At 33.0% G+C, this 12,109-nt stretch overlaps 1 protein-coding gene across 10 annotated transcripts; it reads right to left on the reverse strand.

The window, feature by feature from the left end:
• Positions 1 to 2,059: 2,059 nt before the first annotated feature.
• Positions 2,060 to 11,742, reverse strand: LOC102608810 (general transcription and DNA repair factor IIH subunit TFB2-like). Of its 10 annotated transcripts, none has more exons than XM_052436425.1 (17): positions 11,283 to 11,742; positions 9,119 to 9,196; positions 8,170 to 8,641; positions 7,629 to 7,790; positions 7,055 to 7,123; positions 6,720 to 6,813; positions 6,472 to 6,572; positions 6,321 to 6,366; positions 6,180 to 6,239; positions 5,619 to 5,687; positions 5,223 to 5,306; positions 5,045 to 5,128; positions 4,691 to 4,776; positions 4,477 to 4,567; positions 2,951 to 3,031; positions 2,721 to 2,795; positions 2,060 to 2,635 (listed from the first exon to the last, which is right to left on the reverse strand). In XM_052436425.1, the coding sequence occupies exons 3-17, from the start codon at positions 8,280 to 8,282 to the stop codon at positions 2,498 to 2,500; spliced, it is 1,353 nt and encodes a 450-aa protein (XP_052292385.1). In that variant the 5' UTR covers positions 8,283 to 8,641; positions 9,119 to 9,196; positions 11,283 to 11,742; the 3' UTR covers positions 2,060 to 2,497. The 10 variants fall into 10 exon arrangements, with proteins under 10 accessions (XP_052292385.1, XP_052292369.1, XP_052292383.1 ...); XM_052436409.1 differs by having other exon boundaries at positions 8,170 to 8,746; XM_052436423.1 differs by having other exon boundaries at positions 9,119 to 9,199.
• Between the last annotated feature and the right edge of the window lie 367 nt (positions 11,743 to 12,109).

Genomic DNA, 12,109 nt, shown 5'->3' on the forward strand with positions numbered 1-12,109 from the left:
CCTTCCGGGTCCGGGTTTTGATCCGGGCTTTTTAAACCCGCATGTGATAAATTTAATTTTTTTTTCAATTTTTTTCTTTAATTTTTTTTTTTCATTTCTCTAACAATGCAAATTTTAAAAAAGGAAATAATCAAATAAACTCATTCAATCTCAAACTTTAAAAAAGAAAATAGTCAAATACAAATATATAACACATTAACAATGCAAATTTTGCACAAATGATAAATAAAAATTATTTCAATCTACTTTCTAATACCTAAATTCATCCAATTTCTAACTTAAACTCATTCAATCTATATATAAAATAAATAAATTAAATTCAACAACACAATAATTACACAATAAATTTAAATAACATCCAATATATCATAAATTCATAATTATATATTTATATATAATATATTTATTTTTTTAAATTTATTAAAAAACCGGGTCCGGTCCGGGTTCCGGGTTTTTTGTGTTGAACCCGGACCCGGGACCGGAAATGTCCGGGTTTGAGAATTTCAAACCCGGGTCCGGTTTTTATATGCATGCGGTCCGGGTTTTGCCCGGACCGGATTGGCCGGGTCCGGGCCGGGTCCGGTCCGGGCGGGCTTTTTTGACACCCCTAGTTTTGGTAGTTTTTGCGTTATGTTATCTACTTATATGCTTAATTTTATTTACATTATGATATTATATAGTGTGTATGCTTTATGTTCTAATTTCATTATATGGTAAGCAAAGTTTTGTACAGGGCTTAATATGGGCAATACATTCAATTATTGACAAAAAATTAGCCGCCATCTAGCATATCGGACCCAGTCCAAGCCGAGTTATTATTGATCATTAGTAGAGTCTCCTGCTCTTTCTATGATGATCCTTCCATGTGAGAGGAATTATTTTTGTAAATAAGAAAAAAATTTATGTTATTTACAACAATATTTATTTAATTTAAATTTATTTTTACATGTTATTTTTATTTTCTAACTGTTGACAATTGATCACGCCGTAAAAATTTTAATGGTGGCCTTTCATTTATTTGTGTTCATTTATTTTGTTTTCATTTATTTCATTTGAAAAATTTGAGTGTTGGGGTTTTGTCCATGACCCATGGGTAAACCATACCCAACCCATAATGAAATGGTTTTCTAAATAAAACTCACATCTAACCCATTTTCATGATTTACCCAACCCAAACCATTTAATTTGGTTTGGGTTTGGGTAAACCCATGGGTTGTGGGTTTATGCCCACCCCTAATAATAATAATAATATTGATATTAATAAACAACAATAATAACAACAACAATAATTAAAATAATTATGAATAACACATAAGATTTAGTTTATGACGGAAAGAACAGCTTGAGCCAATCTAAGAACGAGGGTGAGACAAAGTTAAGCATGACTATGAGGGCAATGGTTCGAGTCCCCACGGACTCAACCTCCCTCAATTAAACATAATTGTGTGGACACTTCTTATAACGTCTTTCTCCCTTGCGAAATGCGAGTGGAATAGAGACATCCCTCCTCTGTGAGGGGTATTTGGCTGGGCATGTACTTTATAGAATAAAAATGTAATAATATAAGTCTCATATATATATCTGATTGTAAATATCAGTGTAATGACCTGTTGTCATAACAGTTGTATATATTTCTATGTAATACAATAACATGATGCTTAATCAGTTCAAAAAAAAAAAAAGAACGAGGGTGAGAACGAAAAGCAAAAAATAATCTTTTGTCTCAAAATAGTTATAAAACTCGCGTCCCCTCGGAATTAGTTTATGCAGGTTCTACCACATAAGATTTTGTGTTGACCACATTATAATACTATGCAGTGCAATTGACAAATATAATATATTTAATACTTTAATACAATGAAGAGTTATGATAAGGGCAGCAACGTTTTTACATTCATTTCTATCTTTTACTAGGAAAAATTATTGCTCTACATTTTCGAATGCAAACAGCAAATGTTCATAATTAGATCCACTTGTCAGTTTGTCTACAAGCCACAAAATGGGCACTCGACAAAGCTGTGCAAGTCAAAAAAAAAATTAAAATAAAATAAAGGCGGACTTACAAAATTGAATTTTGATCAAATTGATACAAATTTTTACAAAAAACTTGCCATCTAAATTCTATAAACTTCCATCATTCATATTTCAGTCATATTAAGTTAAATTAAAGATCAAATATACAGAGAAGATAACACAACAATTTCCTCCTTTCGTATTTTCTAGTGTACATCATCCCTCAATGTAGGGATTGGATGACTTTTCGTAGACTTCAACCATACCTCCGTTTATTTTAGGTAGAAAGAATCTTTGATTTCTTTTTTCCCCCATCTGGTTTGCAATGAATCTGGAAAATGCCTCTGGTAGCTTTAATGCAGATACGAACCAGGCAAGAAAAACCCAAATTATGACAACCCTACCATGCAACAATCCCAAGCGACACATGGCTTGTCATCCTTTTTGTTCAGTAAGTTCTGCATGGCCAAGAAAACATATCATTCTACTTGTTTTGACCCCGAAGGAACTCTCTCATGTGCATATGAATTTCTGCATTAACAACTAGACGCATTTTCTTTGAATCCTCCCAGAGCAAACCACTTCGATCTCTTGCATAATCACAAGCAGCCTCAAAGACATCCTACAAGATTTATGACGTAACTTTAAAATGTAATCCCTGAAAGATGTGAGATGAGAAATCAATCCAATTGAAATGCGCAGATTACCCTCGAGGGAAACTCCTCATAATAATGTGCAGGGGTCATTTCAACCCTATTCAAATCGGATTCCCACAATCTTATCTGTCAAAGAAACATCAGAATTTGAAATATTAGAATATAAATAATCATCTTTGTTAATTGATATGTACTATGTAGAAAATATCGAGAATTTTGCTATGGAAGGTCATGAAGCAATGATACGTGCAATACATCTGAATGCAAGAAAGAATTATGACCTGATCACAAACATTTTCTGGTACAGATGGTATTCTGTCAGCAACCCGAGGATGTGCATTTTGCTGAAGAAAACTAATTATCTGCAAAACAAACGATCATGGAGTTAGAGGAGTCAAAATGACTGCAAAAGTAATTGAAAAAAAAAAAGGCGACTTTGAAAGAAAAAACTATTTCGACTACAAGAATATTAGAAACAGTATGTAAGCTCGCAAAAAACCTTCTCCACCCAAAAAATAATAATAATAATAATAATCTAGGTTGATGTAAAAGTATGTTGAGATTAGGGATGGACATAAACCCACAACCCATGGTTTTACCCAAACCCAAACCAAATTAAATGGTTTGGGTTGGGTTGGGTAAATCATGAAAATAGGTTAGATGTGGGTTTTATATAGAAAACCATTTCATTATGGATTGGGTATGGTTTACCCATGGGTCATAGACAAAACCACAACACTCAAATTTTTCAAATGAAATAAATGAAAACAAAATAAATGAACACAAATAAGTGAAAGGCCACCATTAAATTTTTTATAGCGTGATCAATTGTCAACAGTTAGAAAATGAAAATAACGTGTAAAAATAAATTTAAATTAAATAAATATTGTTGTAAATAACATAAATTTTTTTTCTTATTTACAAAAATAATTCCTCCCACATGGAAGGATCATCATAGAAAGAGCAGGAGACTCTACTAGTGATCAATAATAACTCAGCTTGGACTGGGTCCAATATGTTAGATGGCGGCTAATTTTTGGTCAATAATTGAATGTAATGCCCATATTAGGCCATGTACAAAACTTTGCTTACCATATAATGAAATTAGAACATAAAGCATACACACTATATAATATCAGAATGTAAATAAAATTAAGCATATAAGTAGACAACATAACGCAAAACTACCAAAACGATAAATAAAAATAAATATTGCATAATTAAATAAATAACAAGTGACAAAATTTATTATTAGATTGTTAATGTCATGTTTGTGAAAGTTTATTATTAAAGTGTACGTTCTTATTTATTGAGAAATAATAATGTTTGTGATTAAACTTTATTTTGATTTTCTAGTATTCTTTAATTTAAAGATTAAGTTATTGTAAAATTTATAATTTTTATCCACTATATTTTTTTATATTTTAATATCAATTTAATAATTAATGACAATTAATAATTATTATAATTTTGATATAATTAAATTTTATTAAAATAAAAAATATTTTGATAATAAAATTCAAACCAAACCCAAATGGTTTGGGTTTGGGTTGGGTTAAAAATATTTGGGTTGGTTTGGGTTGGATCCAAATTTTTATGGTTTGGTTTGGGTTGACTTAAAATTCAACCCAAACCAACCCATGTCCACCCCTAGTTGAGATGAGGATGGCTGGGACCCAAAAAGAGGTGTAAAGGGGCAAATTATTAAGAATGTCAGAAGTTACTTGCATATATGCAGGTAATTGACCACATCGGACATTTTTTTATGGAAAAACAGATCACCAGATCAACTAAATACCAAACTCACCTGCTCAGCTGTAATGCCATTCTCAAAAGCATTATACAAACTTTCTTTCGTTATTGCTCCAACTATAAGGTTTGGAAGTTGATACTCTATCCTGCACATTGGCAAAATATTAAACAAAAGGTTTTAGGACTGACCAATGTAGTTCAATAACAAAATGTAATTCAGAACTTTAACATAGAAGAGAAACAATTTATCAAGCAGACGGCTGGCTTACTTTGAGAAAAGACGCAAAATTTCACAGTGTAGCTTAGATGTTGAATAAGCATACATCCTGAAGTTTGTTTCCACTACAACAAACCCCTAAAGAGAAGAAAATGTAGAATGAGCTATGTAATTAGAGAATGTAAAAATGAGACCTCATTTTGGTTTCTGACAATAATAATTTGACAAGATTGACCTAAACTAATAGAAAATTAATGCAGTTTGCAAAACAAAATTATCATTGTAAAAAAAATTCAATCACACAATTGTCTGCAACATTCGACATTAAGGGGAATTACAATTATTTTACTTATTCTTTCATATTCGTTATTCAGAGTGAGAGTCAATGATTTCTCAAACAGCATACCTCTTTCCGTGCTGATGAATCAGTTAAGCTCATTGAAAGATTGGTAGCTAATTTAGTAGGTATAAACCAACTTTCTTTCCTGCCCTGAATAGCCATGGAAAACATATGAGAACTCCAGCAAAGTAATACAAAATTAACAGAGATAACCAGCATGTTCTGTAGCACAGACTAGTACAACCTGCTGAAGTTTGACCAATCCCAAGTCTGCAAAGTCTTTGATCATACTTCTTTGTATTTCACTCAGTGTATTTAAATTATATGCCTATAACATGAAGAAGCAAAGAGTATAGCAATAAAGTGAGATCTCAAACCACTTCGAGAATTCCTTGACATAAAAATTTTAAGGACCTCAAGATGCTGAGAAGTTAAAAGCAATACTAGGATAGACATAAGCTTACAAAAATGAATAAGAGAACAAAAGACAATATTCAATGCAACAATGATACCCCAAAAAATGTTTGAAATTCTGTTATAACCAAAAGTATGAGCCAAACAGTAATCTATCATACTTCTTGAATAATAAATGGAATAACTGAATAATAATGTGTTTAGCTATAGAACGTATATGTGCTACCTCCCCAGCGACATGGAAACTAAGCTCCAGAAGAAAAGAAATCAGATCTGCTTGATTTATGCCTCGTTCCTGCAAGAAAATGAGAAAAGCTATATGATATATTATTGGTATTGTAGACCATAAGCAAGCATAGAGTCGTGCTATCCCACATATAATTAGATCACTGGTGAACTTTTATCTCTATTAAATAGTCCAATGAAATACCAAAGAAGAAAATCTTTTAGTTCTACTTTGTGTTAGCAGTAATTATACAGATCTATTGAGAAATAGAATAAAAATCAAAGAAGGCAGTTAATATTCTAAAAGTAAAAAGATATACATACATCTAAATATGAACTCTTTAATCACATAAACATGTGCATAATATAAAAATCAAAGTTCTAAAATGAACAATTGGGTAACATAATGAGATTTAAAGATAAGTCAATCCGTTATTTTGCCCTTTGAATACTTCACTCAGTTCAGTTTTTACAAAGAGAGAATATACCAGTGAATCAAAGACAGGGACGCGCAGAAATTTTGATGCAGAGAAACCACTGAAAAGAATATCAGAAGCCACACCTGGGAATTGGAGATATATTCTCTAACGATGTACCAGAGCTGTGCATTAGTATCCATCAGCTGCAAATTTAAACATATGAAAAATATGTTCCACTAGCTCAAACAAGAGGGAATCCAAAATCTTGTGATTAACACACATACCAAAAATTGAAAACCACTCTCTGTTAACCTTGGGGCTTCTTTATCCCTGCAAACAAGGCACATAAATAACATGATACCAAATGCAAGAACCAGGATTCTCAACTGTTTGCAACAAGAAATTGACGATTACAAATGTGAGAGAAAATACTACCTTTGAATCAAAAGACCACGCTGGAAAACCTTCATCATGGAAGAGCTGAAATTTGTCGGCCTTTCAGCTTGGGCTGAACTAATAAGTTGCAGCAAGAAACACTGGTTTTACAGAATTGGAAGATTTAAGATAATAGCTGAAGTGATACACCAATTGTAATTAATTATGTCATCGCATCTCCTTGAGGTAAGCATGATTGGCATGAAAAATCCTTAAACATGAAAGAACAGAACAGGTAAAGTTCACACCTCCCATTGTCCAATGGCATAGGCCTCAAGGTCCTCCAAGGTTGGAAGCCTTGCAGTAATACCAGAAGGCATTGGTTCCCTTGGCAAAGCTCCACTGCAAGTTTAGAATCATTAATTTTATACATAAAATGTGATCAAAGGTGCTCAGAAACAAGCTTGAAAGTAGCTGCAAAACCAATGCAATCTCATATGTTCAAGTTTAAGATAATGAAATGTATAACGCAGGTTTCAAAATTTTGAAGGACAGTCAATCAATGAATTATCATCATCAAACCTCTTAATTGCATGACCCTACAGAATACATACAGAAGGGAACCTCCTTGCAAAAAACTCACCCATTTATTAAATGCTTCTGGAGATTAGACTGGAATGTTGAATTTAATCTATAAGTGGTTTCCTTCTTCCTGTCATTAAAATATGAAGAACATCAGCAATTCAGCATAGGGCAAACAGTACAGATTAAATTCAAATTCTTTTTTTAAAAAAAAAAAGAATACTAGTGATATTAATTGGAAGACAACATTCAAGCATATAGAGATACATCTAAATATAAACAGATAAAGCTGCAAAACTTAATACTTTTTAAAATAACTTGCCATGACAGCATATTAACCGGCAGTACACACAACCGATGTGAGAAATGGTCAACAAATATAACCCAATTCCTAACTGAGCTTTGTATTTCACATCTCACAAAAGAAACTCATGATGACAAATCAAGATGTTGTAGCAACTCTCTTAGAGTAAATTAAGCTTAACGTATCTCACATCATTTAGGCCCCTTTGGTTCTGCCAGTCAATAGAAAAAATGCTTATAGTCGTGAAATTTTCGGCGATTTAGCATTCTTCTCAGTTTCTAGCAGTCAATATTGGAAAATAAAGTAAAAATATTTCAGTGAAATTACATACTTTTCCTCTGAAAATAATCTCAACTGAACCAACCGATCGATGGCTACTTTGTGCTTAGTGAACCCATCGGGAAGCACCCACTCCTCCATCGTCTTAGCCGGTATTGCACCATCAATATACAACATTTGGAATACATACTTCTTTGCTAGTGGTGGCAGTGACCTGAGAACCACAAAAAGGAAAAATCACAACAAGCATTACTGTATCATTACTCTCAAAAGAAAAAATTGGCAATTAATTCTTAAAATATAAACAATCTGACGTTTTGACTACAAGTACGTTCGTCCAAAAACATGATGAAAACGCACAAACAAAACACAAAAAAAATTTGCATTGCCTCATAAAAGAATCTGTGACAAGTTATTGTATTTATAGAAATAAAATTTTCATTTCTTTTTTTTCTTTTTGCAAATTTCAGTTCAGCAAGCTGTTGTCTCAACGAATAATCTAGTAACAATTTAACAAACAATTGCCTTAGTTACGATAATTAACTCGACAAAAACAAAACAAATGAAATTAGAAAATAATAAATGTGTATTACCTGAGAATGGCTTCGCAAATGAAGGGATTCTCGTAGAGCTTATTGAGGTCTCTGGCAGTCAGTGACGCCACCATGTCCATGAAATTTTTCGCTATGATCTTCACCTGCGGCATTGTTACTGCCAAATTCCTCTTTTTTTTTGGTGGGGATTTGATAACTTGAAGGTTTCGTGAGTGCTTTAACGATTCAATGAATTTTATATGAATGGTAATTTGGAATTTTTCCTTTTTCCGGCGTAAGGAGTGCTAGTGACAGTCGCTAAGAACACTCGCCGCATCAGTCGCTGGCCTCCTCTTGCCACGTGTCTATGTTTATGCTCTTCATACATCAGCTTTGTTTTCTGAAAAAAGTGTCCTTCAAGTTAAAATTTATTACAAATTTCGCCACTGATAGTGATTGCCAGGAGTGATCTTCACTTGTTTGCTCTTCAAAATAATGAAGGAAACAAAATGATGCAGAGGGCTTCACTAGTCTGCTCTTCAATACCCAAGCAAGCAAAATGAGTCAACCATATTACTCATATACACCGGCCACTTGTGTAAGTTTGACTTGATGTTGAATGTACCATGGAAAAATGCTGAAGGTTAAAAAATTAGCACATATAGAGATGCCCAATATACGGTAATCTATATAGCTAACAAGCAATATTCATAAAGATTAGCAGGCATGAAATACCATGACCTTTTGATCTTTGGGCTTGATTTTTGTTTTGGGGCCAAAAATATTTGAATCTCTTTATCAAAATATTTCTTACTTTTTCTAGAGCTAGTCGGCTTAATTATTGTAACAGCTACAATTCCTAGCTAGGTTCATTAAAGAACTTGAAATTAATTTAAAAAATTCTCTAATCAAATATATAAAAAACGAAAAAAAAGAGCAAAGAATTAACTCATGCATGTGTGTCACATACATACTTGAAAGCAGAACATACCCTACTAACTTAACCCACCTGCCAATGCCAAACTTGCACCTCCTTGTGTTTCTTTCTTTTCTTCCAGCATTGCGCACTTGTGCCCTTAACTACAGCCTACTAGCTCCCACAAATTAACTTCGCATGAGATAGACATGTCAAGCAATAAGAATCTTCTTTAATTTATAGATTTGTATATTATTGAAGCCTCATAAAGTATTACCTAATCATTATAAATTGATTAGTTCGACCGATAAAATCGCTTAATGTGGTATACATATGTAAGGAAAAGGGATATCTATTGTTTATATTTATATACCATTTAAAGACTAGATGAATTTGAAAGAAAAAGAAATTAGAAAGGTTTGCTTGAAAGTCACGAGAATCTAAGAGATAGTGAAGTAGTGGTATGGTACTTTACTTTAAGAAGACATGGAGTGAATGAGGGGCAGCAAACCCTTTAATTTTGCAATGGCTTTGCTTTTAATTTAAAAAAAGAATAAACTCATGTCCTAATTAATTTCTATGATCAGTTACTTTCTTTCCTTCTCTCCTGCATCTTTTCCCATCTCTAATTTTCATCTATAATGCTTCTTTATTTTCCCCCCACTAAACTTGGTTAACACTTTAATTAGCATACTCCTAATCTCTCTCTCACTTTAGTAAATTATTAAGTGTTTTAAAGCAAATAAGGGTTTCTTAAATTAATTTAACTAAACAATTTGAAGCTTCCAAACGCAAGAATTTTCATGGTAACTGTTCACAGGACAGCTTTTGACTCCACAAATTTGTTTGTTACAAAGTTTTATTACTAATAATAATAACAAGAACAAGAACAGAATAACAATGATAAAAAAGAAGGGTAGCTAAGCTGCTATGAATTTTTTATATATAGTAAAGATAAATCGTTTAAAAAACAGTAGCTAACAATATTCTTTCTCAGAGTACCACATGTTTATCTCTTTCTCTATTCGATTATCTAACTCTGTCATTCTTGAGTTCTATGATTCCTCCATCAATTTTTATTATTTAATATTGCTTACTAGTTTTATAAATATTATGTGTATGCCCTGCCAAGATCCCATCTTTAACTAAACCCAATAAAGCTTAAGCATATTTCATCCACTTCATCATATACCAGTCACAAACAGCCTTTTAGTACTGTAGCTTAATAAAATATCATTACTATAATGTATATAAAAGCGAATGAGTTCTGCTGCAACACTACTTACAATATTGTTGCCAAAGCCCGAAACTCGATCCCAGTCATAATTCAGAGATGATCTAGTAATTACTTAGCACAAAAGTCACCACATCATTTCCCTCTAAACATACTTTTACACAAAGCTAAAGTAAATACCTCGCCAACCATATTACCTGGCGCAATCTTGAGAAGAGAACAATGAGAAGGACAATCGCAATTAAGCAAGTCTCCACCACCATAGTTAGTCTTTCTAACTGCTCATACTGGAACAAATCTACTGCAATGCTTGATCTATAGTCTCTAGTTTTCCAGATTTGGAACACACAAACTACAAATCTAGAAATAGAACACTTATTCACTAAAAAGCTCAACAACAACTCATAACAACTATCACAGGTCGTGGATGGACACAACACAGTCATCCTTACACCTATATATGGTAGGAGGAAGCTGAAACAAAATAACCACCCACACACCTAAAAGAAAAAAAAATATGATCCACCAGACAGCGAGAAGAGATCTCCTGCTTCAGGAGCTGGAAACGAAAGCAGAGGATTTTTTTCAGAGAGTCAGTATATCACTCTCACTGTTTCACACTTTAGGCTTTTGGAAGATATTTCTTTTCTTAAATTTAATTAATTCACCAATCGAACCATGCACTCGATGGCTTTGGCCAAGTAATCATCTAACCAAAAATGCAACAGCAGCATTATGGGTTTTCAACTCAAGCCATTTGACTTGAAAATACTTCATTAAAATTAAAATCGAAGCTTTAACATTATCACACTCAAATCATACAATATTTTTAAAGCCTGAAAACATGGAACGCTAGGCTAAAGCAAGCGACGAAAGAATCATTATAACAAAATTATTTAAATAAATGTTAATAAATTTTTAATTGCAGTGAATTAAAAATTAAGGAGAGCACGAAAAAGAAGATCAGTGAAACAAATTAAACAAAAAAGGCAGAGATTGAGGGAGTCACGGGATTGAGCTTACCTTGAACAAAGATTGAGGCAGTATGGCAGCGATGGCGGAGATTGAGGCAGTACGGCAGCGACGGGACGAAGGCTGAGAAGTTATCACCAGTGATGAACGGCTGAGTATTGATGGCTGGAAGCTGTTACGGCCTAAGGGTGATGATGGCAGTGGATTTGTTACTGGTGACGGCCCAAAATCATAACTCACGGCAGCGGATTCCAACTTTGGTGCACGGGAGATGACGGGAGAGGACGGCAGTGGGCAGTCTAAAGCAATGACGGCAATGACGGGAGAGGTTTTGGGGGTTTCGGCGGCGTGGTGGTGGGTGTGTTCTGTAAGTTTCGATTCATTCACAATACGATGAAATGGCGAAAGAGATGATTTAGCGATTTTGCTTTTTAACTTTTGTTCTTGAATTTTTTAAATATAATATTCCTCTCTTCATTTTTATGTGGTGCAGTCGTTTGTGGATCAAACATAAAAATTTTGAATTTTTTAATTCTTAGGATAAGAGTTGGATGATTTATAAATTCTAATAAAAATTTTTTATTTATGATATTTTAGTGTACGTGATTTTTAATGTTTGATTTAGTGATATATTAGTATTAATAATTTATAATACTATTAAAAGTAAAAAATAGTGTATATGTATATAATTATGGTCACATTTTATAAAGTGTCATCTTCCACTACGAAAGTTTTCACTATTGCAAAAATTGTTGCGGTTACTAGGGTGTAATTGTTTAGTCTATTGATAGAAATGCGCAACTTCTCATGTCCACTCGCCGCTTAATGTGGGGCTCTACGCTTCTATGATATAAGAAAATAAAGTTGTACATTACCTA

Source organism: Citrus sinensis, chromosome 1, assembly GCF_022201045.2.
Source record: "Citrus sinensis cultivar Valencia sweet orange chromosome 1, DVS_A1.0, whole genome shotgun sequence".
In the NCBI taxonomy this organism is placed as follows: domain Eukaryota; kingdom Viridiplantae; phylum Streptophyta; class Magnoliopsida; order Sapindales; family Rutaceae; genus Citrus; species Citrus sinensis.

Coding starts and splice junctions, on each gene's coding strand:
- LOC102608810 (XM_052436427.1), bottom strand. CDS start 8,282: ATGCCGCAGGTGAAGATCATAGCGAAAAATTTCATGGACATGGTGGCG. Junction 5,688..6,179: donor AATATATCTCCAATTCCCAG/GTGTGGCTTCTG, acceptor ATTTTCTTGCAG/GAACGAGGCATAAATCAAGC. Junction 5,129..5,222: donor GATTGGTCAAACTTCAGCAG/GTTGTACTAGTC, acceptor ATGGCTATTCAG/GGCAGGAAAGAAAGTTGGTT.